General features: G+C 40.4%; 1 protein-coding gene across 2 annotated transcripts; it reads right to left on the bottom strand.

Moving 5' to 3' along the window:
- Positions 1 to 70: 70 nt before the first annotated feature.
- On the bottom strand, positions 71 to 25,956 carry FSD1L (fibronectin type III and SPRY domain containing 1 like). Of its 2 annotated transcripts, XM_083884024.1 has the most exons (14): positions 25,914 to 25,956; positions 21,340 to 21,435; positions 20,316 to 20,447; positions 19,683 to 19,784; positions 17,201 to 17,223; positions 14,198 to 14,319; positions 12,429 to 12,638; positions 11,998 to 12,096; positions 10,545 to 10,671; positions 8,836 to 8,868; positions 5,812 to 5,909; positions 5,126 to 5,377; positions 4,606 to 4,694; positions 71 to 3,228 (listed from the first exon to the last, which is right to left on the bottom strand). In XM_083884024.1, exons 1-14 carry the CDS (start codon positions 25,926 to 25,928, stop codon positions 3,112 to 3,114), a joined length of 1,515 nt encoding a protein of 504 aa, XP_083740150.1. In that variant the 5' UTR covers positions 25,929 to 25,956; the 3' UTR covers positions 71 to 3,111. The 2 variants fall into 2 exon arrangements, with proteins under 2 accessions (XP_083740150.1, XP_083740151.1); XM_083884025.1 differs by lacking the exon at positions 8,836 to 8,868 and having other exon boundaries at positions 25,914 to 25,953.
- Positions 25,957 to 27,453: the final 1,497 nt, after the last annotated feature.

Below are 27,453 nucleotides of genomic sequence, written 5' to 3'. Positions count from 1 at the left end.
TTCTGTATTAGTACAAAACATCGCGTGACACGCGGGCGGCACCTCCCCGCTCCCAGTCAGTCCCCTCAGGCCGGGGGGGCCCAGCGATGCCTCCGAGCCCCGAGGGCAGCCCAGGCCCGGCCACGGGACACCCAAAAACAGCGACACAAGCCACGGTCAGCCTCTATCCAACACCCCGAGGTCCTCCAAATAAAAACCAACACATGCCCAGGTGGATGCCCCGGTCTCCATCTGAAAGGTGTGAGGGGTGAGGAAACAGGATTTGTACGCCAGCGTCTGCTCCTCCTGCATTTCTAATAAATGAACCCGACACCTCCGCCCTGCCTGTTTGGTATGTGCAGAAGCGTTTATATATCCCCAGGATGGTGGTGGTGTTGTTGTTTTGGTTGTTTTTTATTATTTTTTTCCAGTCTGATACTGACATTCCTACTGCAGTCAGCACAGGTCGCCTTTGTTTTTCCACAGGACAATGGCAGCTCCCCTCATAGGATGTATTAATACCTCAAGGAAAACCTGTAGTTCCTCAAAAGTCAGGCTTTCAGAGTTAAAATAACTTCAGAATACCAGCAGTCAGTACTTAAAAAAAAAAAAAAATAATAATTAACTATCTCCTTTTGGTCGTAGAGCAGATGACTCCTGTTTAATCACCAGGCAGTATCAGCTCCAGAATAATTAACAGTAAATAAGCCTGGTGGATTGAACTACAGACCTTCAAAAAAAAAAAAAAAAAATCTAATCCACTGCCATGAGCTGCCCCTCTCTAAATCCATGAAAGTGGATTCCACAAAGGAAAAGGTAACCCCATGGGCTCCAGGCATCCCTGTCCAGCCGCAGGCACAAACCCTGCGCCAACTGCAACAAAGAGCATCACTGGGAGCAGTGTTGTGTCACTGATCTTCCTATGGTGATGGGTGCTGGAGAGACACTAGTTCAGAAAAAACAGTCTAAAAAAAAAAAAAAAAAAATCTAAAGTGCTTAAGGCAATTCTTCATATCCCCATATACTAAAAATAACCGGACTAGATGTTAGCAGCAAAAATTTGACATCTGTGCAAACTATTATATAACAAATCCAACTTTTTAAGGGTAAAAAGTCACATGTTAAGGTTCACCTAGGACATCAGTTAAACCAAAGCTTGCAAGTCACAAGTCACAGTATGAAACATTCTCAAGCTTTCCTCTAACTAACTGTTAAAAGAAGAATTATATTTTTACATAGGTGCATATCAAATTCACCTTGCAGGTTACACTACAACTTGCTAAAAAGAGGAAAAAAAATCAAAAAAATCACAAACTAAAAAAAAACATTTGTAATTGAAATACTCTTGTAGTGGGCTGGAAAATACTCATGGTTCTCACTACACATTAGCTGGTTGTAAACATCCCCGTGCTTTCCACAAAGGGAAATTGATGAGGAACTGCAGCTGAACACCCAAGATCAAGACAAGTGGATGGGTGGTGATGAGGAGGTGCCAGTCTGTCCTGGTGTCTGTCCACCACAGCCCCGGACTAGAACTGGCTGCAAAACTGAGTTTGTAGCAATTTATCCCCAAGAACTCCTAGTCAGGTGTCCATTGCAGTAAAATGGAAAGAGAAAATATTAAACACGGAGTATTTGCATAACAGTAACATCTGCAGATAAGGTGTGAAACAGATTCAGACACTGTTGACCAAGAACCACATCACTTCTGAGTATCTTTGTCCCAAAGCCCAAGCAACAGAACAGGCAGAAGAAGGTACAGTGGGAACTATTTTGTACTTTCCTCTGCAAAAGAGATTACAAGTTCACAATGCAAATTAAGAGATGCTCAAGATATAAAATAAACATTTAGGGCTCAGCCAACCTGTCAACTTCATTATTCCTCAAGAAAAATAACACTTTCCAGAAAAGGTAATTACATTTCCTTGTTAATTTTAACATTCCACTGAACATCATAGCCAGGCTATTAGAAGGTGTCTCAAGGAATTTCTCCTTCTCTTGAGAAACTGTGATAGACAGAAAGGAGCCATTAGTAATACTGAGGTTTAACATGATTAGATGCTCATGGTCTTATGGGCTAAAGGATACACAAAAGGAAAAATTACACTGGCCCAGCAGCAAATGAGCCAAATAACTATGGACCATGAATTTGTAACAGTTTTCAGGTGATACCAGAAAACAACCTTCAGTTAAGAAACACCTGATTCAAGAGTGTACCTGAAAATTATTTATAGGCCCCTGGCTTGATTAGAGGGAAGAAAGCAGATTAGAAAAGCCTATAATAACCTAGTAATTCCCACTGACAAGCTGGGATTTTCCACAAAGAATATAACATGATTTTTTTCTTCTTTTTTTAGCTCTCCCATCACTGTGAATCATTTGACTACTGTTTTACTAGGCTTGCAAATAGGAGCCAAGGCAATGGAACATCTATACATAATTTTCTAATGTAATTACAGCGCAATTAATGTAATGGTGACAAAAGGGAGCCAGTATCGATAGACATGGTTTTAAAAAGGAGTTACCCGTGGAAAATAGGAAGATTTTACACCACTGGGGAAAATAATCACAGCCTGCTCTTACTGTTTCTTCATACCAGGCCTACACATTCTTATAATATCCTTCTGAAAGCATGCTGCTGTGGTATTTTGCCAGGCTGGGCCAGCAAATCAAATCATCAAGCAAGTCATGCTGTTTTCAAAATGCATCTTGGAAATCACAACTTCTAACTGAAAGCCTAGTAGTAATTAAATACATAATTAAGTAATTTGCATTAGGAGAGCTAAAAATGGTATTTGCTATACTCTTCACAGAAGAATAGTATTTGTAACAAAACTAATATTGAAGTCTGTAACAAAATGCTTGAATACAGTATTAGAAAAGTACATAGTTACAGCTCTTGGTTTCTTTTATATTTTTAAATAGGCAACAGTTCAGCTTTCTGACATTTTTCTGGATTCCCAGCACTGTTTTCTAACACTTTAGCCCCAAACCTTTGCACTATCAGTACCCAGGCCCTAAACAGCAGAAGGTAGCAAACCCAGTAAAACCCAATGCTCACAAGCTTCTGTGAGTAGTAGCTACACAGAAAAACAAAAAACATTCAGCAGTAGAAGTGTTGAACAGACATTACTAGGCATTATTTAGGCTGCTTGTTGAACCACCCAATCCATTTTCACTCTTCTGAAGAGTTTTCACAGCACTTGGCACCTGCAATCCAGTACTCACTGTGAGCCCACCACACCATATCTGGGGGGGAAAAGAAAGAAGTCTGCATTATGAACCAAACATGTATCTCTCCTCCCATCCCACTATTAAGCAGCATAAACACAGCTGTGTGTCTCCTATCACAGCACTCTGTAAAACATTCCAATCACAGACATGCTAATTTTTAAGTCCATAAAGTCTAACATCCTTCACATTCAATGCTTAATAACTAAGTTTATAACTAAGACCTAGTACTCATATGACTCCCTCCTAACTAGACAAATTCTTTGAAGGCCAATGCGCCAGCAGCAAGTAGAAGGACAATGAAAAGCAACTCTCACCACGCTCTCATTATGCCTTAAAGGAGCACTTTTTGCCACATCATGCTAAAATTATGTCAGAGTAACTATATTACAAAAAAGTATGGAGAAGGTTCAGGGGCACAGGTGCCAGTGACTTCTATTCTACCCATGAAAGAATGATGTATTTTCACATTTATAAATAAGTTTGAGAGCTGTAATTAAGTAGTTTGTCATTTTCATTTGTCCTGCTCAGTCAGTAAGGCTGTTGTCACTCTGTGAGGGGTTGGCTGTGAGAGGTGCAGAGGAACAGCTGGAACTTTAGCAAGCAACTGTTTTTCCAGATGATGTGGTAACTGAATTTACATAAGTTGGCCTTTGCTGTGCTAGGGAATGGCTAACACAGTTCTGAAGGTATCCATTTCCCCCTATGCTGAAAAAAATCAGTAAGGCAAATAAACAGCCATGAAAAAATCTAGGCCTGTTAAAATCCCAGGTTTACACATCCTGGTCCCAAGGTGTGATGCACTTCATGGCACCTTACAACACAGCTGAGGCCTCCCAATTTAGCTAAACAAATGACTTAAATCATTAAAGGAAAACTATTAGTAAATAACCCTTCTCCTGTGCCTTCTGGGCAAGGTTTGAGCCTTTACACTGCAGAAACTTGTTGCCAATTAGCTTAGAACAACAAAAAATTTATGCAGGCCACTGGCAAGAAAATCCCACTGTAAAGATGTGAAAGCTAGAGACTTTGTTTTCCACTGGAAAGCATCAGGTGCTGTTCTGTCCCACGACACCTGTTCTGATGGCTCAGAGCATCCTGGACTCCATCAGTTCAGATCAGTTATTGCAGTAGGCTCATCAGTCAGTGCAACGTGCTGTTAAGTTCCTAAACACAAAGTTTATGACTTCTGCTTACATAGCTGAGACATCCTGGTGCAGAGTCATGCTGGGGAGCCACAATAAGCACCACACAAAATCCAAAGTTAAACACTTCTAAAAATTACTAGTTAGCCAAACCAAGTGCTTGCAGTTTCCTTCTTTAAAAAAAAAACAAACAAAAAACAATTAAAACCTAATTCAGTGCCTGAAACCACAAGATTTTATAGATACTGACCATGAAGCCTGGTAGCAATGGTTGGGTAAACTTTGCTCTGAAGGTGTGTAACAATGCCTTTGAGCTTGCATTATAAAATGAGAGCTGACCTGAAAGAGAGAGAGAGAGAGAGAGAAAATAAGTTGAAACTCAGCTTAAACACTGGTTAAGCTAAGATGCTGTTGCTGTCTAACTTGTACAAAAAAACAAAACAAAACAAAACAACAACAACAACAACAAAAAAAAAAAAAAAAAACAAAAACAAAAAAAAAAAAACACCACCCAAAACTCTCCAAAACTCTTCTCCAGGACATACTAAGTGCAGTCCACAAGAGCAAAAATTCACTATTTTCACTGAATTTCAGTAGCTCTGCCACACAGGTGAACTCAGGTCATCTGACGTGACAAGCACTTAGCGTCTGCATTGTCATACAAGATTGGATCACTCTGGAAGTAATGCACTTCTTCAGCCTTGGACTGCTCCAGATCAACAGAAATAGGAGATTTAGTAAAAAGAGTTAGTTACTACGGTGTAATTTACCTCCATCAAAGTCACAGTATACTCCTATTCTGTCTGGGACAGGTATATCTAGAGTCTTTGCTTTATTGTTATGCTTTGCTGAGAATGTGGTTTGCAGCCAGTTGTTGATATGGATGCACCAGCTGGAATTAGTCTTTCCCAGCTGGTCAAACTTCCCCGGGTTTCTGTACGTTACTCCCACGCTGTAGGATTTGCAGTCCTTCTGGGCTCTCACTTCCCAGTAATGCTGTCCACTTTCAACAGCAGTGTCTCCTACCAACAGAAATACATTCAATTACAACAGAGTGCAGTTAATTACAACTGAGTGTACCTTACAGCGCTGCCTTCCTAATAGCCACCAGTGATCTCTTCTCTATTTTATTTTAAGGCAAAGAAATCTGAACTATAAGGAATACGAAAATCGTACAGTAGAATATAAATACAAAACAGAATAATGAGACTGTATTTACCTAGGCTCGTTACAAGAAGATAGATTTAACATCAATTTATGTTTAAAAGCAGCGCATGTCAGTCCCCAAGAGCTACGTAATACAAAGCAGAGTTGAAGACACAAATTTCTGGTGTTATATGGGGAAACTTCTCCAGGCAGGACCAGGTTGAGTACACAGCCTTGAACAACCACAATCTTTCCCTCTAATTCTTGCCTGATCTGCCCTTTCCTAACAGAGCAAACCAATTCAGCTCACCCAGCACTGTGTAGGATTCACCAGCGAAGCGATCCCGGCCACCCCTGGCCGAGGCTCTTGGGCTGTTTGTGGATCTCTTCGGAGACGCTGTGTTGCTTCTAAAGGAGAGATCAACCACTCAAAATTGGCCACATAAACACATACTCAGGTGTCCCTGAGTCCATCAGGTCCAAGAAACACATACAAACACTCTCAAAAAGACACATTAGTTGATGCCTCTAACAGCATGCATGCACAATGGCTGAGAGGGAAGAGGTGACGGAAGAAAAGACACAGAATGTTGTAAAGAAACAGGTTCAGAGGCAGCTGAGAACAGAAACAGAAGGGGAAAAAAGCAGATGTGTAGCACATTTTTTTGAATGAAACACTTCAGGATGGAGAATATTCTAATGAGCAATCAGTTGTATAAGAGAATAATTTTAACCTTATGAGGTTTTCAAACTTTTTTTAAACTCGGTTAGGCCCTCAGAAATAATTACCAACAATTTAACCATTAAACTAAGTGAGGACTGTTTGCAACATTCCTCAGTAGACACATTGGATTACTACTTTAAAGGCAATGAATAGCAAAGGATTCTAACTTCTCAGAAACAGCTGTAGAGTTTACAGTTTAATTTCATTGATGAAAACCCCAAAAAAGTACTAAGTCAGCCCCTGAAATACACTGAAATTACTTCAGAAGTAATTTTCAATTTCTCATCCTCTGTAGTCTATCATACATTAGCCTTGGAAGAAATACCACCTACAGAAGAGTTTTCTCTCCAATTTCTCCTTCAGCTACTATTTGGTAAAGCTACTTGCTACTTTTATGTCCATTAATAGTGAAGTTCAGCTTGTTTTTTTTTCAATTCATTCATTATTCTCAAAAACCATTCCAGAAAGGGTTAGGACCCTTTTTCCTAACAGCACCATGAAAATAAAGACACAGAGTTAAAAGCTAAGTGATATTAAGCTGCCAGATACAAGTATGCTAAAATCCAGTTCACAATCCAAGTTTGTTTTATTCCATCTACAGAAGTCTACAAAAAAACTACTGATGATAAAAAAGCTGTTTACTTGAGCATCACTATTTGGCATGTAACAGAAGACAACTATGCTTCCAAACTGGTCACAAGAGATACGTGAAGGGGTAAGTGTGTATTGTGCAGGTGCACCACATCAAATGCTTTTGGATTTTGTAAATATGGGGGATGCTGCAGTTTACTTACCAAAGGAAAAAGTTAGCAAGTGATAGCATGAAGAAAAAAAAAAAGCAAAGCCAAGAATTAAAGCATAATTTCAGAGGAAGGCACTCTGCAGATTCCATCCTGCTTCATCTGCATCAGACATCATCCACTCACATTCCCAACAAATGCTGCTGAAAATTTTCTATTAGATCCAGTACAAATGGGTTAATGAAGAAAGCAATGTAGCAACGTGGCCATTTAAAGAACCACAGTAAGAAAAATGCAGGCACTTTGATAGATTTTTCTCAAGGTTAAGAAAGCATTAAAAGCTTCTTGGTATCATTTACTTTGTTCAAGTCTGTAAATGGCCACTGCATGTGCTTTGTCCTCTCAAAATTTAATAGCCTTTATCAGTTCAGAAAATTACACTGACTGTTTTACATAAAAGCTTCAAAAAACCAGTTGCTCTGGCTTTTTTTCCTCCACACTGTTTACATCTCCCTCCCAATAGAAGGCAGCAAATTTCATAGCAGGAAGTCAGTTTTGTGCCTGTTTTCCTGAGAGCAGTCCTTATTAGACAGTAAATGACACATTTCTTCCAATATTCAGTGGTCAGATATTCTTGTCTCATGGTTTAGGATTGTTTCCTACAGCACTGCAATTAGTCCCCATTTCCTCATCCATTTCAGAATATACTCCACACAAGATGTATTCTCTTCTGGACAAGAAAGGTCAAGGAAGGAGGTAAGAAATTGCTGAGAGGCTTTTTTCTGGTCTAATAAATGAAAGATAATTAAGAATTTTGTTGCCATAGTGTATTTCCAACTCTTAAAAACTGCACATTTTTTGTTTAAAGTAACTATACTGCAATTTTTTCCCCCACCTTCCATGAAGCCAGCTCCAAATTTCTCCTCTAACACAGACACCTCACAAATATTTTAAGTGGAAACAAAAGCCTCCTACAAGAACAAAGCTCATCTAAATCCCATGCTAGAAAAGGTCAGTCTGAGATGCAAAAACTGAACATGTGACCATGTCATTCTACTAAAGCAGAGCCAAGAACTAGGGAAGTTCTCTACTGGCAGCTACAAAGAGAGACGAAGCTGTAAAATTCCAAGCTGAGCAAGTACGAGCATCTCCAAAACATTTTTAAAACTCAGTTTAGCACAAAAGATTAAAAATGGGAAAAGTAATTTCTCAAAAAGGTGTTTTACTAGAAAAACAATGAAAAATGTGACTCTAAAAAAACACAACTGCACCAAGAACACGAGAATATTTTACCTAACTTTACATCTCGAAACCAAATATTTCTCATTCAAACAATTGGTTCTGCAACTGGAATGGCCACGAAGCTTTTAACATATGCTTTGCCCTATTAAAACATGTAAAAACACTTATTTCTTACCCTCTGATGTCTAGTAACAGCTACAGCACAAGTTCAGAAGGAAAGAGGTTTTTGAGATTCAAAAGTAAGAATAAAAAATTATTTTAAAGTTCTCAGAAAGGAAATATTTGTAAAAAATGTTCCAAAGGGTTAAGAAAGCATCAATATGTCTCTAAATAACAAGGATCTTTGGATCAATATGAAAATATACAATGTCCTCCCAACCATTACAAATCAGGTTTCATACACACTAGGATGAATTCTTTCAGAATGACTCTCTTCCAGTCACTGGAGAATATATGCATAATCTCTATGAATCTAAATTAAGCAGCAAAATAACTTCTTAATGTACACATATACTGTTGCTGATAAAGGCTATTAGATTTGTTTCTCATCACATCAAGCAAAGGAAAGTAGCACAGATTCTCAACAAAACTAGGTGCTAGACCCTAGGAATAAGAGGTATATTATCACCTTCTATTGCTCTTCAGCAGAGGATTCTGGCCACTGTCGACAGAAATAAGTAGTCATTAAAGAACTGTTCTAATACTACAGTAAATTATCCCCATTTTTAAAAGGCCAATAGAAGTTACTCTATCATGCTTCTGGCAATATGAATTCTGGCCTGTGAAGAGTATATTTGCTCATAAATCATTTCAAACTGTGAGTATGGAAAGCCAATAAACCGTGGTTGAGGGAGTAGCCAGCTGTGTGGACCCATTCCCACAGAGTATCCCCAAAGCCCAAACTTTGGTGAGGTACAGACTGGGAGTGGGGCCATGGACTCTGTACAGATACAGCTGAACACCAGGCTCACAGCCCTGCAGGTGAGGGAAATCCACACAGCAGGACAGGCTGAGGGACACCCAAGGACAGACCAGCTCTGCAGAAAAGCCACTGAGAGTTTGGGAAGCAGAAGCTGACAACAACAGTGCCCTGTGCCCTGGCAGCAGAGGTGGGCAGCCCCAACACAGTGATGATGAGCCCAAGGCAAGTGACTTCTCCTCTCCTTTTGGCAGCTGTCAGACTGACACAGAAGCCCTTCTGTGTCCAGGTCTAAGCTCCTCAATTTGTATTCTGCCATGTCAGAGCAAGTCTGTGGAGAGCCAACACCACAGTTAAGGGTCTGAGGCACAGAAAGGCAATTGGGTTTGCTCAGCCTGAGGAGGCCAAAAACCAATTCCTGTCTTTAATGAGGTAACAGGAAGGGGAGCAGAGAAGATCAAGCCAGGCTGTCCTCAGTCACACTGATGGGGTGAGAAGCATCTGGGAACCACTGCACCACAGGGAATTCCAGTACAGTACCAGGATATTCCTCCCCTCCCATAAAAGTGGCCTGGAACAGAGGGCTAGCAAGTTACTTTCTCCATCCAAACATTCTTCATCCTTGGATATATTCAAGGCTCAGCCAGAGTAGACAGAATTAAACGTTCTTCCAACTGTGTTTATCCAGTGACTCAGAATAGGAGACATCAACAATCTACCAAGAGCTCTGCTGAAGTTAAGGGATTCTCCTGGATGAAAGCAGCATGTTTAGAGCTGTCACATCCACAATAGTTATGTTTTGTTATCCATTACTTTTTGCTATGTTTCATTTTATTGGTACCTTTTCCTCTCCAAAGAGAGTTTCAGATAAATTCAGATGCCACCCATACATAATATCAATTTTATTTAACCTTTTCTTTCTCAAAAGGGCAAGGCACTCAGTTCTTTCCTTTTTTTTTAATAGTAGCAATGTTGTCTATTCACCAGAACTGACCTGCAACACTAGTAAACACAGAATTACATCAGCTAGCTGCTTACATTTACCTTATCTACTGTCCTGGCCTTATGTGGCAAGGTTTTGGGGCCAAGAGGAGGAGAAACCATAGAGCAGGTGTGTGGGCACCTGGTGGGTAGTCAAGGTCAGTCTACCACACCTACACTTGAGCTCAGTACACTGAAAGATAACCTAACAAATGCATTTTTAAATAAGTATTATTTAACAATTATGACACAAGTCTAGCCTCTACATCAGTGTGACAGAAGAAGGAAAATAAAAAAAATAAAAATAAAACTTCTCCCAGAGAAACATTTATGAATGAAAACTCCTTTCATGCCCCAATGTCTCCAAATGCTTTAATTCCCCCCTGCCCTCTTCCTTTAACTGCCAGATGAGATATGCCAGTGTCAGAGTTCCTTACCTGTTTTTATTTTCCTTCCCTTTTATTTTTTCTTGGCCTTTGCCTCCAGTAGGATCCCATTCTACATAGGTGTCTTCAACTTTCAAGTTCAGATGAGATGAAGTACTGTCCAAACTGAACAAAAAAGCTGATCAAGACAGAACAGAAAACAGTTAACTGGTATAATGGTTATTCACAGAAAATTACAGAAGCAGTATTAAATTGTTGCAGAGTTTTACTAAGCATAATGGAAACAGCAGCTTTTCAGTCTGACACTTGGAATCAAACAAACTAATACAACACGCTGAATTTCCTAAATATATTACAGACTGTTCTATAAATGTCCTAGTACCATCAGATATTACAGTCTAACCCTCAAAGAACATATACTTGAAATTTTTAGGAGTTTAGAGCTCAAAACTGCATAAGTGTAATCAACAGTCAGGGTAAGCACGTGGACAAGGAAACTGATTTTCTCTAGGTTGATTATTAAAGAAAGTGAACTAAGTGTTCACCCAGAAATAACAAAAATATGGGAAGCATGGTAACTGCCCAAACAATCAAAATCAGAATTACTTTTCTAGTACTGGACCAGGGAATTACGTATCTATTAAACAGATACTATGTCTCTGACAATGACTGTACCTTAAGAGTATTAAAATAATTATAGAAAAGTTACCAAGATGCCCATCAGCTCATTCAAATTGCATATAGCTTTATTCTTATGAAATAGCATTCAAAAGGAACAGAATTTATACTTGCATAAATTTATACAGTTGATATTCATTTTGCCCTTTACAAGAGACATGTATATAAATCAAACCTCAGGATCACTCTCGCACCTTCATAGCTAAGATTATGTTCTATCACAAAACATCCCTTCCAAGAAATTTCTCTTTCAGTTTATTTACAACATGATGTTAGGAAACCACTCTAATAATTCTGAGATCAACTGACTTCTAACATCATGACTACACACCTTCAGTAATTTGAAGCTGCCAACTTTTTAAATATTGACAGTGATTAGAAACTGCAGCTACAAAGTCAAGAAAACCCTTTCCAGCAACTTCTAGTTATGGAATGCTGTGTCTGCCACAAATAACAGGATAATCACACCAACTGTTTAGATGCCCAAAGAGTCATCCACAACATTCATCCTTCTTCTTGCTGTATTTTGGCATCATGCAGCAGCACATGGTACTGTCACTCCACAGTTCAAAGCAATCAATGCCAAGCTTTTGGAGAAAGTGACATTAACTGCCCCATTTTTTCAGGGTCTGAATGCCAAAAGGGCAGCTTTGTGCCAAGAAGCTTCTTAATCCTTTACAGTTGTTTCCCTTTCCACTTGGGAAGCATTTCAGCAGGGTTCACAGAAGCAGAGTGAACATAACAGGTTCATGTATGAAGGCAGAGAAGTTTAAGTTTAAGAAAGATTTTCACCACAGATAACATTTAAGAGTTTTTCTAATTTTACCTTTGGTTTCCAGAGTCACTGGGTCAGAGTATTCACCTGCCACAGCTTTGTTGCAAGCTTGTACTCTAAGGTTCATGTATTTTGTATCAAATTTCAGACCTACAAAGAGAATATTTAGAAATTTGAAATTGTGTTGATTACTGAAAACTCCTACAAGGCTAAGATCTCTCCCCATGAAGCTGTCTTTCACTTATCTCAATCTGTAAAAAACATGATTGAATACTGGTGTGAACTTTATTTACTGCACAATTTTTGACAAAACCTCGAAGTCCAAACAAAAGACAGAACAGTTAATGTATCCAAAGCACCCAACACTGACGTGATATAATAGCAGCTTCATCACATGCAGAAAAATGGGCATTTTGCAAAACTTCCAAGCGTATAAAGAGTTATATCAATATTCTTGGGTTTGAAGTATTAAAAACCTTTACCTGATAACGTGTATTGAGTAGCTTTAATGTAGTCAACCAGCTCCCAACGCTGCTCCCCTTTTAGTCGAGGGAGCCCATCAAAGTTGGTTTTCCTATACTCCAGCACAAAATGATCAATTCTGCTGTCCTCCTCAGGCATTCTCCACGATACTGTTATGCAGTTGTCAGCAACCAGACATGATGCTACATCTATCTCTGGAGCTTTAGGGACTGCAGAAAGACAAGCACACAGGTCAGTCTGAAGAAGAGAAGGCAAGAGCAGAGTGGACTTACATTTATGAACATGCATTTGGAATAAACATCACGCAGGAAGAACATCAAGAAGCAAACTTCTGTTCCTGTGTCTGTGGACAGTAAGTTCAGCTGCACCACTCACACAGCATCCCTTTTATTTATTTCCATCATTACAGACACTAATATTTTCTACTAGCTTCTCTTCAGTTACCCAGTTTTCTTTTTTCTTTTCAACCTTTGTCTTGAAAGAAGGGGGAAACAGTTCCTAAGGTACACTAAAGACTGAAGTTTTGTTTATAGGCAACAGAATTCTACTTCCATTAAATCAAACAGCACTTAAGTCTGTGGAAAAAAATTTTTGAAAAGAAAGCATTTACATACTACTTGTTGAGTCTAAAGGATATGCAAGGAAGATTTTCGCTGCAGGAAATGAAAAAGAAGTTTTATTATTTTCAGCCTGAGCTCTTGATGCATGACTAATTTGGAAGCATGGCACTATAGTAGAAAAAAGCAAGATTGATACCCAGTCAATTCTCCTGTCTACAAATCAGAGACCCGATTTAAATTCCTATATATTTGACAAGGAAAAATGTATAAGAAGGGTCATACTAAATAATAGCTTTATCTAGATGCAAAACTTTGTTTGCACTTGCTCTTAGATTTTTACACTCCCATTGCTGTTAAACAGGTGCACTGTGAAATGCAGGGCAGTTCTGAATTGACACCTAGAGTCCAAGACTAGAAGGTGAATTTCTGCCTGGACACTGCCAGCTGACCACTAGGAATAACAGGTCACTACACCTGCTGCCACATACTGTATCTGCAACACACAGGGCAGAGATGAAAACTGATGCTGCCAAGTCCTTAACAGATTTGGATTCATGACCTAGAGATGAAACAACTTTACATCCCTGCCAGCAGTTCTCCTGTCAATATATTCTCAGTAGCAGCCAAGGGCAAAGTGTTTTAAATAGGAAAGCAATAGGATTAAAAAGGCATGAAAGAGACACACTGGTCTAATGCACCCAAGTTTATTGTCAAACAGGAATAGATAGATTAATACACATTTTGTAATATGGCAGTATCACTGTACTAGTAGACTGTCCCTCGCCTGTATCTCAGGCCATTTCACCACTCTTGTAAGCAATGTGTAAATTTACAGTTCCACACAACACTCCTGCACATGAGCAGGACTTTGGGGGGTCACCCAAGATCAGTCCTAAGAAACCTCAGGTAACTTCACAGAGCACACAGGAACTGACAACTCATGAAAAATCATGGTCCAGAAGATTCACTCCTGAGATCAGTACTGTTTCCCAAAATGCTGTCTTGTGTAGAAACTAACACAATAAAACTAGAAACCTCTGATCCTCAAGGCACTGAATTTAACATACAATGAGTAAGAATGACTTTAGGTACTCTGAAAATTTTGCTTATCAGGGTGTAAGAGGAGCAATTTTCTTTTGTTTGGCTGGTGTAAATACAGCAAGCTGTTTGCATAGCAGCAAATTAAAAATGCTGTATACAGTTTTTACCTGGCAAAAACTTCACAGCTTGGAGCATGCGCTTTTCCAGGGCGAAGTCCACCATCATATGAGTCATACTGTCACTGACTTTTGGTTTCAGAGAGAGGCGGAATGCTGAAGCCACTGTGACACTAAAGCCAAGAAAGCAGCATCAGCAAAATGTATTTCACATTCTCAAGTCCTATATCCCATTTTCCAAAACAGCAATCAGACAATCTGTATCACTGACGTCAAACTACCGATCAAAGATTAGAACATTTTTCTAACACATATTTGTTTACCATTATAGCACACTCAAAATAGAAAGTTTTGCTAATGTGACTGTCTCAGAATAATGGTGTGAGCTACCAGCTGTTCCATATTACTACACAAATAAATACTAATGAGGTGACTGAAGATGAGTTGAAAACTTTACTCATGACACAAAACCTGGATAAGAAACAAAACAAAATTCACATCACTTGACATAAATTCAGCAAGTGTGGAAAGCCTGAAGTAGTGTAGACTCAGGATCATGTTTAGGCATTTCCAAACACCAATTAACACGCTGACTACACTGATTTAATATCTATCTATCACCTTAACAGAAGATGAAGAGTTTTTTCAAGCTGCAGATTAGAACATGCAAGCATCAGACCAGTTTTACAAGATACACTAAACACTGAAGAACTTTAATTCAACAAAGGAAATGCAGGGTCCTGTACCTGGACAGGAATAGCCCAAAGCACCAGCACAGTCCAGGGTGATCTGCTGGCAAAGAGCTCTGCAGAGAAGGACCTGGAGGTCCTGGGGAACAAACAGCTGTCCCTGAGCCAGGAGAGTGTCCAGGGGACAAGGAGGCCAAAGGGATCCTGGAGTGCACTTGGAAGGGCACTGCCAGGGGGTCAGGGAGTGATCCTGCCCCTCTGCCCAGCCCTGGGTGGCACCTCTGGAATGCTGTGTCAGCTCTGGGCTCCTCAGGGCAGGAGGGACACAGAGCTCCTGGAGAGGGCCCAACAAAGGCTGTGAGGCTGGTGAGGAAGGGCCTGGAGCCTCTTCCTCATGAGGAAAGGCTGAGGGAGCTGGGGCTGTCCAGCCTCAAGAGGAGCCCCAGCTGAGATGCCCAGGAAGTTCCACCCAAACATGAGGAAGAACTTCTTCCCTGTGCAATGACTGAGCACTGAACAGATTGCCCACAGAGGCTGTGGACCCTCCTTCACTGGAGATATTCCAGAGCCTGGAAACAATCCTGTCCCATGTCCTCTGGGATGATCCTGCTGGAGCAGGGAGATGGGACCAGATGACCCACTGTGGTCCCTTCCAACCTGATCCATCCTGGGCTTCTGTGGAACACAGCTTCCATTTCCACTGCTGAAATCTTAGCTGAGTACTACTGTGAACACTCCCAAGACATTTTTGTACTGCAACTGCACCACCAAAAAAACCCCAAAAAACTAGGCTCTCGTGTAATTCTCTAACTCTGAAGACACCAGGCTATGAAGCAGATTTTGAGTAACATTGATTCAAACAGCACAGAGATCCCAACTTCTCCTTAAAAAATTCTCAACTACAAAGTAATATATACACCATAAAAGTCAACTGCCAAGATCTGAATCCATTTTACATCCACTGATGTGTGGTACCTTTAGAACACCTAATGCATATATCCCCTCCTGCACTCCACCAGAGAGATTGGATACATTAAAGAACACTGGATACATTAAAGAACACTGAAAAACAAAATATCTGGTAGTGGGCAAGGAGGAGGAATTGTGAAGTTTAATATTAAAGGTATAAACAAGTCAGGAGTGATGAGCTTTGCAATTTTGGGATATGAGACAATTATGAGACTGAGCTGAACATCATGAAAGACAACTGAATTGATTCCCCAAGACAGAGCTCACATTCTGAATTTCAGTATAGGCTGCCTAGCACATCAATCCTCAGCCAGATGGGTAGAGAAAATCTCTCCTTAAGGAAGAATAATCCTCTCATTAGCAGCAAGAGAACACCAGGGAACAGTGGGCTTCACACAGCTTTTTAACTCCTGCTCAGATACCAGTCTTAGACAGAGAACCACAAAGGATTTGGTGATAATTTCAAGAAACCAGAAGAGGATGTTTATTATGAAAAAACGTACTAAAGAGTCCCATCACTGACACTATCCACTCTCTCTCTGATGTGTTAAGGATACTACATTTTTACCTTTGGAAAAGCAAAGATTAATTTAAACTCTAACAATTACTCATTTTACACACAAGTGGAGAGAGTTTAGTAAATCAGAGCCCTCACTGAAAAACCTGTGAATTGAAAGCCAACCTGTTCGGCCCACAAAAACAACATCCTGTGAGCTGCTTCTCAAAATATTATGTACATAATAGGTTTTATGAACCAGAAGGTCATACTCTTGGAATAGAGTTAACATTTTTCCAAGTGAAGAAAAATGGCCTCAGTATTGATTTTGAAACAGCAGTTTTAGTTTTTAAACAATTATTCAAAGAAAAGCTACCAGAAATAATAATTTCATGGTCACTAGTGTCACCAGAAGTATTTCAACAGCTACAAGACTTTACATTCTGAAGGAAAATTAGCTAGCAAAAGTCTTTAAGTACTTGAAAAATAAAACAAAAAAAACCCCAAAAACCCAACGAGATTCTCTCACAACTCAAAGGGGCAGAGTCAGCTTGAAACATCATTAAATTTCAGCCATGAGGTATTAATAATAAGCATATTAACAATAATAATTAATGATAGACATATATATTCAAAGACATAATAATTACAGCAGCAGCTGATGCAGAGCTCCACTTCCCTGTATCGAAGACATCTTTTTATTTAAAGTTATGAAAAGCCAGGAAAAACACTAACTGAGCAGCACAGAAGTTTTTACTTCCCTCTCAAAAGTTGTGATACAAACACATAGAAAAGAGTCAATGAATTTGATTAAAGCTGACTATGGCCCTTTCACAGCAAATGCATTTTCAAGGATAAGATTAATTTAAAGACACAAAAGTGATAGATTTTGTACTGTACCTATCTTTGATCTGTCTGGCAGCCTTGATGCATGTCAGGGAGAAGAGAGAGAAAGTAGTTAGTATTTCCATGCAAGTATCAATGGCAGTAACATGCAAGAACACCGACTACAACCTCTGCTGCATTGCTCAGATTTGAAGTTCAAAATTAGTTTAACATTTTTCTCAAAATAAACTGTCCTGTGAAGCATGTTAATAGCATGGGTTAGCACAACACCACTAACATCTGGAGGGAAAAAAAGGGCTGATTTCCAGAACCACACCAAATCAATTCCAAATTACTCAACTTTCTGAGTGTGACTTTGTATTTTCAAATTTCTCTTAATGAGTTAGTTACTCTCCATGACTTTTTAAAAGAGCTACAGGACCAAGCCAACAAAATTTAACTGCCCTGGTATTTACTGTGAAAGTAAGTGCTTATTAGTGGCACATAACCATGCCTGACTTGCTGAACTACACACCACAGGATGCATGCTGTAATAAATAACAAAATAGAGCTTAATTCTAACTTTTCCTCTGAAAGTTAGGAAGTGCTTTTAGGAAAGTATAATGAGAGACTCTCTCTGCATGTCAGCATTCAAAAATGACAGCAAGTAGTTCTCAAGTAATAACACTGAAGCAGAGGCAGAAGTGATGACATTTAAAAGATAAACATCAGCTGGCATGTGGAAAGACAAAAATATCTCTCCTTCACCAAAAGGAGCTGCAAACCTAAGACAAAAGATTACTGTTGAATTAGTGAGGGCTTGGTTGTGTCTGTTGAAGCCTTGCTTCAACACTGCTCCTTGATCCAGTTGCTCATTCAGCTGAATTATTCTCCCTTTCAAAGAAACAAGAGCCATCAGGCAGCTTCCCAGCTTCAAGTCAAAAGCAGAGAATTTCCCAATTTTTCACAAAATACAAATCACACTGAAAAAAATAAATAGGAAATCAGGCTGTCCCTGGTACAAAACTGATGACATATTCCTGAAGTGGAAAGCAGAAAAAAAAAACAAACCAAGTGTTTAGAAATAATTTAGCTTAAGATGTAGCTTTGCTTTATCTCAAAACAAAGATATTGTAGGAACTACTGACTGATTCTCCTGACATTAAACAGAGATACTTCACAACTAAATTCTTAGGGTTCATCTCCATGTCTTGTAAAATATGAGGTAGCCAGGACTCAACATCTTCTGCAAGACAGTCCCAGCTTAACTTCACTGACTTTAGTTTGCTTCCAGGCTACTGACAGAGAAGGATCAGCCCATCCCAGAGGAGCTGCCCATCCTACCTAAACACTGAACCCTCTGCAACATGCCACTCGTGTTCTTTTGATTTCCAGGTACATTAACTCTGAGAATAAAGCCACAAAAAAAAAAACAAAAAAAAAACACAGGAAAAAAATATTAAAAACAATCTTAGTCTAGTTGCTCCTGAACTGATTTACTGGAGCATCCAAAGAAGATCTGTGAATATACAAGAGTCAGGGATGGAGCTGCCCCTTTAGGAAGGCTTGCTATTCCTACCAGCAGAGTAATAGAATTAGCTGCCTAATAGTCAAGGCAGTATTACCTTAAAATGTCATCCCTGAACGCACAAGTGTAATACCAGTATCAAATCCTACATATTAGAGCTCACTGAATTGGATTTTAGTATCTCAAATCTTCAGACTCCAAATCTGAAGAGGTTTTCCCTCAGCAAAGGCTCAGTTTCCTTGGTGTATTTCATTGGAAAAAAAAGCATTAGAGAGACCTGAAATAGAACAACTTCCAAGGAAGTCAAAGCTGCATTTTGCACAGAGTTCAAGAGCTAACTTAATTTTTTGCTACAACGCAGAAAGGTCAACTACAGCTGAAGAAAAATACTGTTTAGGAATTGTTGCTCTTCAAGGCAAATAAATCAAAGCTGACACCCAGAAAGCATGACAGCACACAAACATGCAGCCAAAAGGTAAAACTGACACAGGAAGACAGCTTTCCTCCTCGCTTTTTTAAACTGTCCTTGTTCCTGTTAAAATGTAGAGAGAAGAAAAGGAGTTGGGCCTTGGATTTGGCATGGCTGATCCCACTGCTACCACAGGGATTACTGTAGCAAGCATTAGTGTACTGATTCAGTGGATATGTGGAATTGTGGAACTGTTACCTTAATTTACAAGTATATTCTTCCAGTTAGATACATGTTATTTCATCCACCCTTTCTGAGGTCATCCCTGCAAGTTTGCTTAACAATGACAGTTGTCCAGGAGAAAGCATCATATTCCCTCCCCAACACTCCAAATAAGCAAAAAGCCAACTTTTTTTATCAGAAACTGCATAAAAATTCAAGACTACAATGTTTAACTTGGCATTTCAGCAGAGCAATAACTGTATTTTCATATGCCTGTCTATCTTTACTCTAAATACATCTGGTAAGTTTGCAGTGTCCAGGAGAGTAATGCAAAGGATATTTCAAATCGAGACAGATGTCAACACCTGCTCCACACACATCTAGTCAATGTTTTCTACCTCTAAGAGCTCTACAGGGTTCTTTATGTCCAGTGACTGTACAGCAAGTTCCAGCAGCTCTTCTGAGCTCTCCAGGGCACGGCTGCACTGGCTCAGCTGATCCTGGAGTAAAAAGACATAGAATAATGTGATGTATTCTCATTAAAACAGCAGTGTGTGAGGCACCAGTCCTAGGAACTACATGGATTTGTTATGCATTTGTGATAACTTATTCCCTTATATAACCAAGGCCTCTGACAGTGCCCTAACTTCACTGTGCTTGACAAGTGCACAGTGGTAACTTGGCACATCCCACAACTCCAAGGGGGGAAAGCTGAAGTCTGAGTTAAAAGCCAGATTCAATTTCAGTACCCTGTTTGCCCCAGCTTCAGGGTTTAAGAAGCAGAGAAATAAACACTTATATTCACATGCACACTACAATTTCTATTTACAGGACCGCACTTCATCACTGAATGACAGTGTGGCAATAGCCTTGAAAAAGACAATGACTTTATCAGCTCTGGAACTATCACTAGACAATCCTGAAAATCAATATTGCTGTGTAACAAATAGGGATAGCATAACAGGAACAGAGGAAGTTTTAAAATGCTTCTACGCAGATGCAAAATTTTTCAGACAGAGTTATTTATTTACCTGCAGAGCTTGAATTTTACGAGCCTCTTCTTGCTGTATAGTGTTGGCCATGCTGCCCTTCATCTCATGCAGTACAGAATACAGACCATCAAACTCCTCATCCAGCTCGCTGATGGCATTGGAAGAGTTCACCTGAGAGGAGAATTGGAAAATGCTGTTTACACTGGAAACAATGCAAAGAAGTTGAAAGCCACATAATTCCCCACACAAGTTTTGCCATGACCACTGGGTACCTTGTGACTGCTTCTCAGCTTATCAAAAAGGGAAAAAATATTAGGAATGATTGAATAGTCTCCTAAGCAGACTCAACATCAGGACACTAAATGCTGCAATCTGTGAAAAACAAAACCAGCACACTCAGCAACTTTGTTCCATGCCAAAAAGCCTTGATTTTCCTCACACAATTGTATATGGATTGCTAGATATTTGGAAGGAGGATGTTACCCTGTTCCAAATAAAAATATTCCATTTGATGCTAAAAACTGCACTCAAGAAGGCAGTTTAAAGATCTGCTGGATAATTTCCATTTCTGCAGCCAACCAGGCTCAGCTTTAGGATGGAACAACTTTTGGCTGATTGACAGGCTGATTGAACCTAGACCTCATCCTCATGTAGATGCTCTAACAACAATGTTTAACTCTAAACTTGAGCCCAACAATTTGAAACTGCTGAAAAGAGACTGAAGAATTCTCTCTCAAGTATCATTTTTCAGTCCACTAAACAGAGTAGAAGTCTGAAAATACAGACTATTTCCCACTAATGGGAGTCTCAGATCTAGCATCAGATTAAATACTATCTTTCCCACACAAAGAAAGTTCTGCAAAACCTCTTCACACAAAATGCAAGACCACCACACCTTTCATCTAGAGGCAGACTAAAAAAATAAAATGTTTTTCTATCTAGTTCCAAAATGAAGATGTATTTTGAACTGGATTCTTACAGCCCATCCTTTACAGTTTGAGACTAACAAAAGTGCAAAGATGCCCCTCTCTCAGATACAAGCTATGAACCTTAAAATAAATACCTGAACATTTGATATTGTATGGTTCAGCATGTCAATGAAGTTGTGAATTTCATCATTTTTGTTCACTAGAGTACTGACAATCCTTTGCAGAGTCTCCTAGAATTACAAAAACAAGTGAGAGAAGTTGTAAAAATAATCTTGCAACTTTTTTTCAAATCATCACCATTTCAACATGCATGAAAATTTATTAGATATATTCCAGCTGTAGCAAATTCAGTTCTGACGGGATCAGGAAATGCGTTTTCTCAGGACAGAGAAAGAATATTAAACGTCTAGGAAGCATTCCACCCAATTAAAGATGTTTGGGTGTCAGTTTGAGAGAAATCGAGAAGTTGCTTTAAGATACCCGTTTAAGATATATGTTTTTTAAGATAAAAATGTGTTTCACATGTTTTTCTACATGAGTCACCTGCACCAGAATACACCCTGGCACCACAGCTTCTCCAGATGAGAAAGCTGGTGTTTGAGCAGCCAAACAGAGAACCAATAAAGAAAAATTTAAAAGCTCATAAAAGGAAAACCAGAAGAAAAGTTGAGATTTCCTCATGTCAAAAGAAGCTAGTGTGAAATAACCTCGCTGACATTTCATTCTGTACACAGAATAAATCTGTAAGAGTGATTTGTAAACTTATTCTACAAGTGGGAAAGTATTTTGGGTCATTTCTATATTCCACTTAAAAGTGACCTCAAAGAGGAAAGGTTTCTGACAGCTGAGAAAGAGATCTAAGATTATTTCAGTGATGTGCATCCCAGTTGTTCAAAAAGCAGTAGATTCAGCTTACAAAACACATACTAAGCCAGCAAAATTATTAAAGTACATCAAAACTTATTTTAAATAAGTCCACCAAATCTAATTTTGTTGAGCAGCTAGTCACATATTCTAAAAACTTGACAAAAAACACATCAATGCCCAGTACTTAATTTTAAGTCAAGTTGTATTGTTAAAGAATTTTAAGTCAAGTTGCATCGTTAAACCATATCAGCATATGTAAGTAAAAGATAAAGGATAAGATGAGGAGTTAACTAAGAATGTTCTGTAATTTAACTCAGCCTGGCTGATAAAACATTTTAGAAGCAAATCTAACTCTCAAAGACAGGTAAAAACTGTCTTAATTAATACATTACTAATCACTTGACCTAGAGTTTCAATTGCTCATTCTAATATTGTTACTTGATAAAATTTAGGAAACCAAGGCACAGAGAGATAATAAAACACACCTTGGAAACAGACAGGACCACCAAAGGTATGTTGTAGAAGTCTCTCCAAGAAGCAAATTCTTAATAATAATTTATTACCTAGATCACTTTTGTTTGTTAAAAAGCAAGAAAAATGTTTTATCCTTTCACAACATCAAAAGTGAACCTTAACACTACACCAGATTCAAAGAACTTCTCTGCAGTCCTAAGCAATGCTCCTTCCTCCTTCTTCTGACCCTTTCCTGGGCAGTTTCCAACAAATCTGCAACGAGATATTTATGGGTACTCCAGCCTCCTGCCTGTTTAATAGTGTCCTAATCGGGAAGTTAAACCACGAGTAGAAAAAACAAATTTTAGTAATTTTGCCACAGGTGTTGATGGTGTTATATAGAGAGGTAACACACCAGACAGCAATGACTCAGGTCTGGACTCTGGGGGAATAGAAACAAGACCTTGGCTTCTTTCAGAAACAGAAACACAGAAAATCTTGACCACTTCATTACTGAACCTTCTCCTCATCTGGTGAAAACTGAGCATGTTGGAAGGCAATTTTGTACACATCAGAATGCCAGATGAATAGCCATTGTCCAGCCAGCTGCTTCTGCATTCACCACTGACCAGAGGCAATTGTTTTCACAGGCCAGATAGCTGGGAGATAAGCCTTAGATCCTATGAGCACAACTGTCAATTTGGATGAACACGGAAAACTCACAATCCTCTTTCAGCACGGATCTTAGGGCTTACTCAGCTGCAACACATGGGGGAAAAGTGTTCTTGTGTGTAGTGCTGAACAATGCTGCTTGGTTTTATAGTTACATCCTGGTTAAAAGAAAATATCTACATGTAAGGAACATTTAAAAGGCCTTTACATAGCCTAACACACGGCAGCAACTGCAAGCCAGCTGTTAAACAAGATTTTCACCTTAAGTTACATGGCTCTTTTTAAGTAAGCTACCAATTTCTCTGTTAAGAAATTCAATCATGTTTGGGGAAATTTCAGTAAGTTTGAATGCCCTTTAAAAGTATCCACCAACAGTAGAAAGAATTTTTTCTAAAACGCCAATGCATGAGCCACCAGAACAAAAAAGACAGCTTTTAGGAAGCACTATTTTATTCTATTTTCCAGCATAATTTTCTCATCATTAATACACAATAAACAGATTTCCTTCCAGACATACCATACATGCCAAATTTAAAACATGTTGCAAGGTTGCCATTTCTTCCTTTAAGTGGAATTTCTGAAAAATCAGTGTAATTTCACAGAATAAAGGGTTCTAGAAAAATTACCAATGTGAGCAGCAGCTGAGGCCTACATTCGTTTATGGAAGAATTTCAACAGCACTAAGCCCAGTAAAGTTTCTTGGTATTTCTGCACTTAAGGACATTTAATTCTATTGCCCACTGATGAATGCAATATTTCACAGAATTCTATTACAAGCAATTTTCTTTGGGCTTTCTCTTTGACCTCTATGTGAGGTCAGTTTCAAATGGATTTTCAAAGCCTTATGAAATGTTTATTACAGAGGTAACTTTTTGCTGCTGTCAGTGAGCTTTATGCTGCTCTCCCCTTTTGTGTGCTAATCTTACTCTCTGAATCTAATGCACTCTGCTGGGGTTAAAAAAAAAAAAAAAAAAAAAAAAAAAAAAAAAAAAAAAACACATGCCACTGGTAAAGCAAGAGCGTGGATGAGCAAAGGATGGAGAGTAAAAAAGGATAGGAAAAAGAAAGGGAAGCCATACAACATGTAGTTTGTAGTCTTGCCAGGTGGAAAAAAATGCCTTTGAATAGTAAGTAACTAGCATGACATGGCACCTCTTGAAGCAGACAGGCACCCCATAAAAACTGAATTTTGATAAATTAAACAATCACAGCAGTTGCTGCAAGTTACAAAGTTGCTCAAGATCATACTGAAGGCTCAGGAGCTGACTGCACGCAGAACAGTTTCTGAGGCAGTCCTGCATCCAGAATGAAATCACGAGACATTATAACCTTCATATCCAGATCAAATTTCAAGGAGGTCATGCTTACTTAGCTTCCATTAATTTAAACTCCTGCACTTGTCAACACAGTGAGGTTGCCAGAGCTTGGTAATGTCACCTGTACTGTAAAAAGCTCTTCAAATTAACCCTTGGTGGAGAAATTACTGTAAAATACAAGATACTCTGCAGTTTTACTGCTATATTCAGAACCTCTAGAGTTCAAATATGATCTGTGACCCCACTCAGAAACATCTACCTAGAGCACTGACAACAGTCCTCATATACTCCTCTCCTAGAGGGACAAGTCTCACAAAGAGCAGGCAAAGGCAGACAGACCCAAACTGACAGGGTTTCTACCAGAAGTGCACTTTTTATGTAAGGTTCACATCTCACCCTCCAAAGCACACCTTCAGAGATGTCATAAATAAGTTTCATGTGAAACAAGTTACACAGAATTACAATATTTTGTGATTTAGAGTGTTGCTTGCTTAGGATGAAGAGCTGGATTTGCTGAAGCCTCAGGCTGTGACCTCACAGCAAGTTCTGTTGTGGCTGGGATAGAGTTAATTGCCTCAGTAATCTCCCAGTAACTCCTACAGTGCTGGCGCTTGGTTTTAGCAAGAGAAATTACACTGATCTGTAAATTTCAAGCCACCATCAGCACCAAATTACTCAGGCCCCACACACAAACCCGCTCCCAAGCTGTGGAAAGTACAGTGTCCACAAAACACAGGAAAAGGAGCCCTTCTGCACTAATGGACTGGAAGCCAAAAGGCTGAGTCACAACTTTTGCAGGGGGGTATCTGGTCAAGAAAGCCCCAACGCCTGGGGGGGCACATCTCTGCCCTTCAGTGAGTCCCCGAGAGGTCTGATGGCAAGCGAGGAAAGGAGGGAATTACAGAGCACCAACCTTGGAAGGGAAAAAAAAAATAAAAGAAATGAAAAAGGAAAAAAAAAAAACAACAACGAAAAAAATCCCCAGCAAAACCTTTTAATGCATTAGTTCCCTTCAACACTGGATTACATCAACGGCGAACAGAACAGCTTATGCACACACCATAATTACTTATGACAGGAATACACAGAGTGAAAGAGCTCTACAACGGCTGGAGCACTTCATCCCAGAACATGGGAAGAGCCAGGGCTGGAAGTGATCAATCCAACCCCCCTGGCACAGCGGGCTCACCTGAAGCTCGTGACACAGGAACGTCTCCAGAAAAAGACACACATCCAGGAGGGAAGCGGAGCCAGGATCCCCCAGAACTCAGCCAGCATCCCTCCCCCGCGCCTCCCCTCCACCCGCCGGCCCCTCTCCCCAGGCGGAGCGCCGGGAAACGCCGGGGAAACGCCCCGCCGGCCTGGCAGGGGGCGCGCAGCCCCCGCCCCGCGGGACTCACCCGCTCCTCGTCCATGTCGGCGGGCACGGCGCGGCACAGCGCGGCGGGCACAGCGCGGAGCGGCGGGGCGGGCCGGGGGCGCGGAGCGGGGATGCGCTCCCGGAGCGGGGATGCGCTCCCGGTGCCGCCGCTCCCGCGGGATAAGCGCGCGCGCCGCCCCGCCCCGCGCGCACCGGGCCTGCGCGCGCCTGCGCGCCCGCCGCGCCTCCGTGGGCCGCGGGTTCGAGACCCGGCCCCGGCAGGAGAATGTTCAGTGGGTCAGCGCTGGTCCGTCCGCTCGCCCCGAGACAGCACCGCATCAGTCATTATAAATATCTCCAACACACTTAAATACTTCCAAACTCGTTTTGGTGGTCCCCGCTGGCTACACCAGAACTTCCACCTCAACTTTTCCACTGAGGGTGGCAGGTGCTGATCACTTCACCCACTGACGTGCCTTAGAACCTCTTTCAACAAAGTTTTGTTGGAGAAGCTACTTCTGACCTGGCGTCTCGGTGACTGCGATGTTAGAGAACAATACCGAGATTTTATATGCGTTTATTCCTTTCATTACATGTTATTTTCAGTTTAAATGAAAATAAAAAGAGAATGGAAGCGTCCAGCAGTGTATTCTTCATGCCCAAGTATAGCGTGGATTTTAAGGGGGTGACATAATTGTGCAACCAAAGGAATAATGATGCTTAAGTGCAGGAAATTGTTTAGAGGTGAAAGAAGAGACCTAAAGATAATAACTAGGGCATGGAAAACCCTACCAGAGCTGTGCTCATGGAGAACCATTAAACACAGGAAACAGTGATAGTCAGCTGTGCAAGAAATTGCTGTGCAATGCAACTTACCTGTGCTCAGCACTGAAAATGCTCATACCCTAAGTGACCAAGAACTTTGGAAGTTGCCTAGGAGATCCTCTGACATGTTATACATCTGTGTCATCTTCTCCCAAACTTCTGTGGCTGCCTCTCTGAAGACGTGTAAACCCCATCTGGACACGTTCCTGTGTCACCTGCTCCAAGTGTCCCTGCATTGGACAGTCCAGTTGGACTTGGGAGCAGACCCTGACCCGCACCTGGCTGCACCCTCCTGTCAGGGAGTTGTACAGAGCCAGAAGGTCCCCCTGATCTTCCTTTTCTCCAGGCTGAGCCTCCCCAGCTCCCTCAGCTGCTCCTAGTGCTGCAGTCTCTTCCCCACCTCCATTCTTTTCTCTGGACATTATTCCATGATGTTTGAATGAGGTTGGGTGTCCTGTGAGGCAGCTTTACTTTACCTCACCTCACATCTCACTAATCCAGCCTTAGTAAGTACTTTTTTTTTCCCCAAAGTTGTAGTGTTGGAAAGGAATAGTGATTTCATGATGGTGGCATTTGGGAGAGATGCAGCCAATGGGCTGAAGAGCAGTGTAGTGGATCCTGGCACCTCTGAGTGCTGTGCTGGAATTAAAATGTGGCACTTTTGGCATGGACACAGCAATAGGAGCCCACTTCCTGTGTAGAAATTCATCACCGTGGAGAGATTCTGCCCCCTGCCAATGAAGGTGGCAAAGGAT

This window comes from Zosterops lateralis, assembly GCF_965231275.1.
Source record: "Zosterops lateralis genome assembly, chromosome: Z".
Taxonomy (NCBI): domain Eukaryota; kingdom Metazoa; phylum Chordata; class Aves; order Passeriformes; family Zosteropidae; genus Zosterops; species Zosterops lateralis.
This window is presented reverse-complemented; position numbering and strand designations above follow the sequence as displayed.

Coding starts and splice junctions, on each gene's coding strand:
- FSD1L (XM_083884024.1), bottom strand. Junction 20,448..21,339: donor ATACAATATCAAATGTTCAG/GTATTTATTTTA, acceptor TTCTCCTCTCAG/GTGAACTCTTCCAATGCCAT. Junction 4,695..5,125: donor ATACTGTGACTTTGATGGAG/GTAAATTACACC, acceptor TCTCTCTTTCAG/GTCAGCTCTCATTTTATAAT.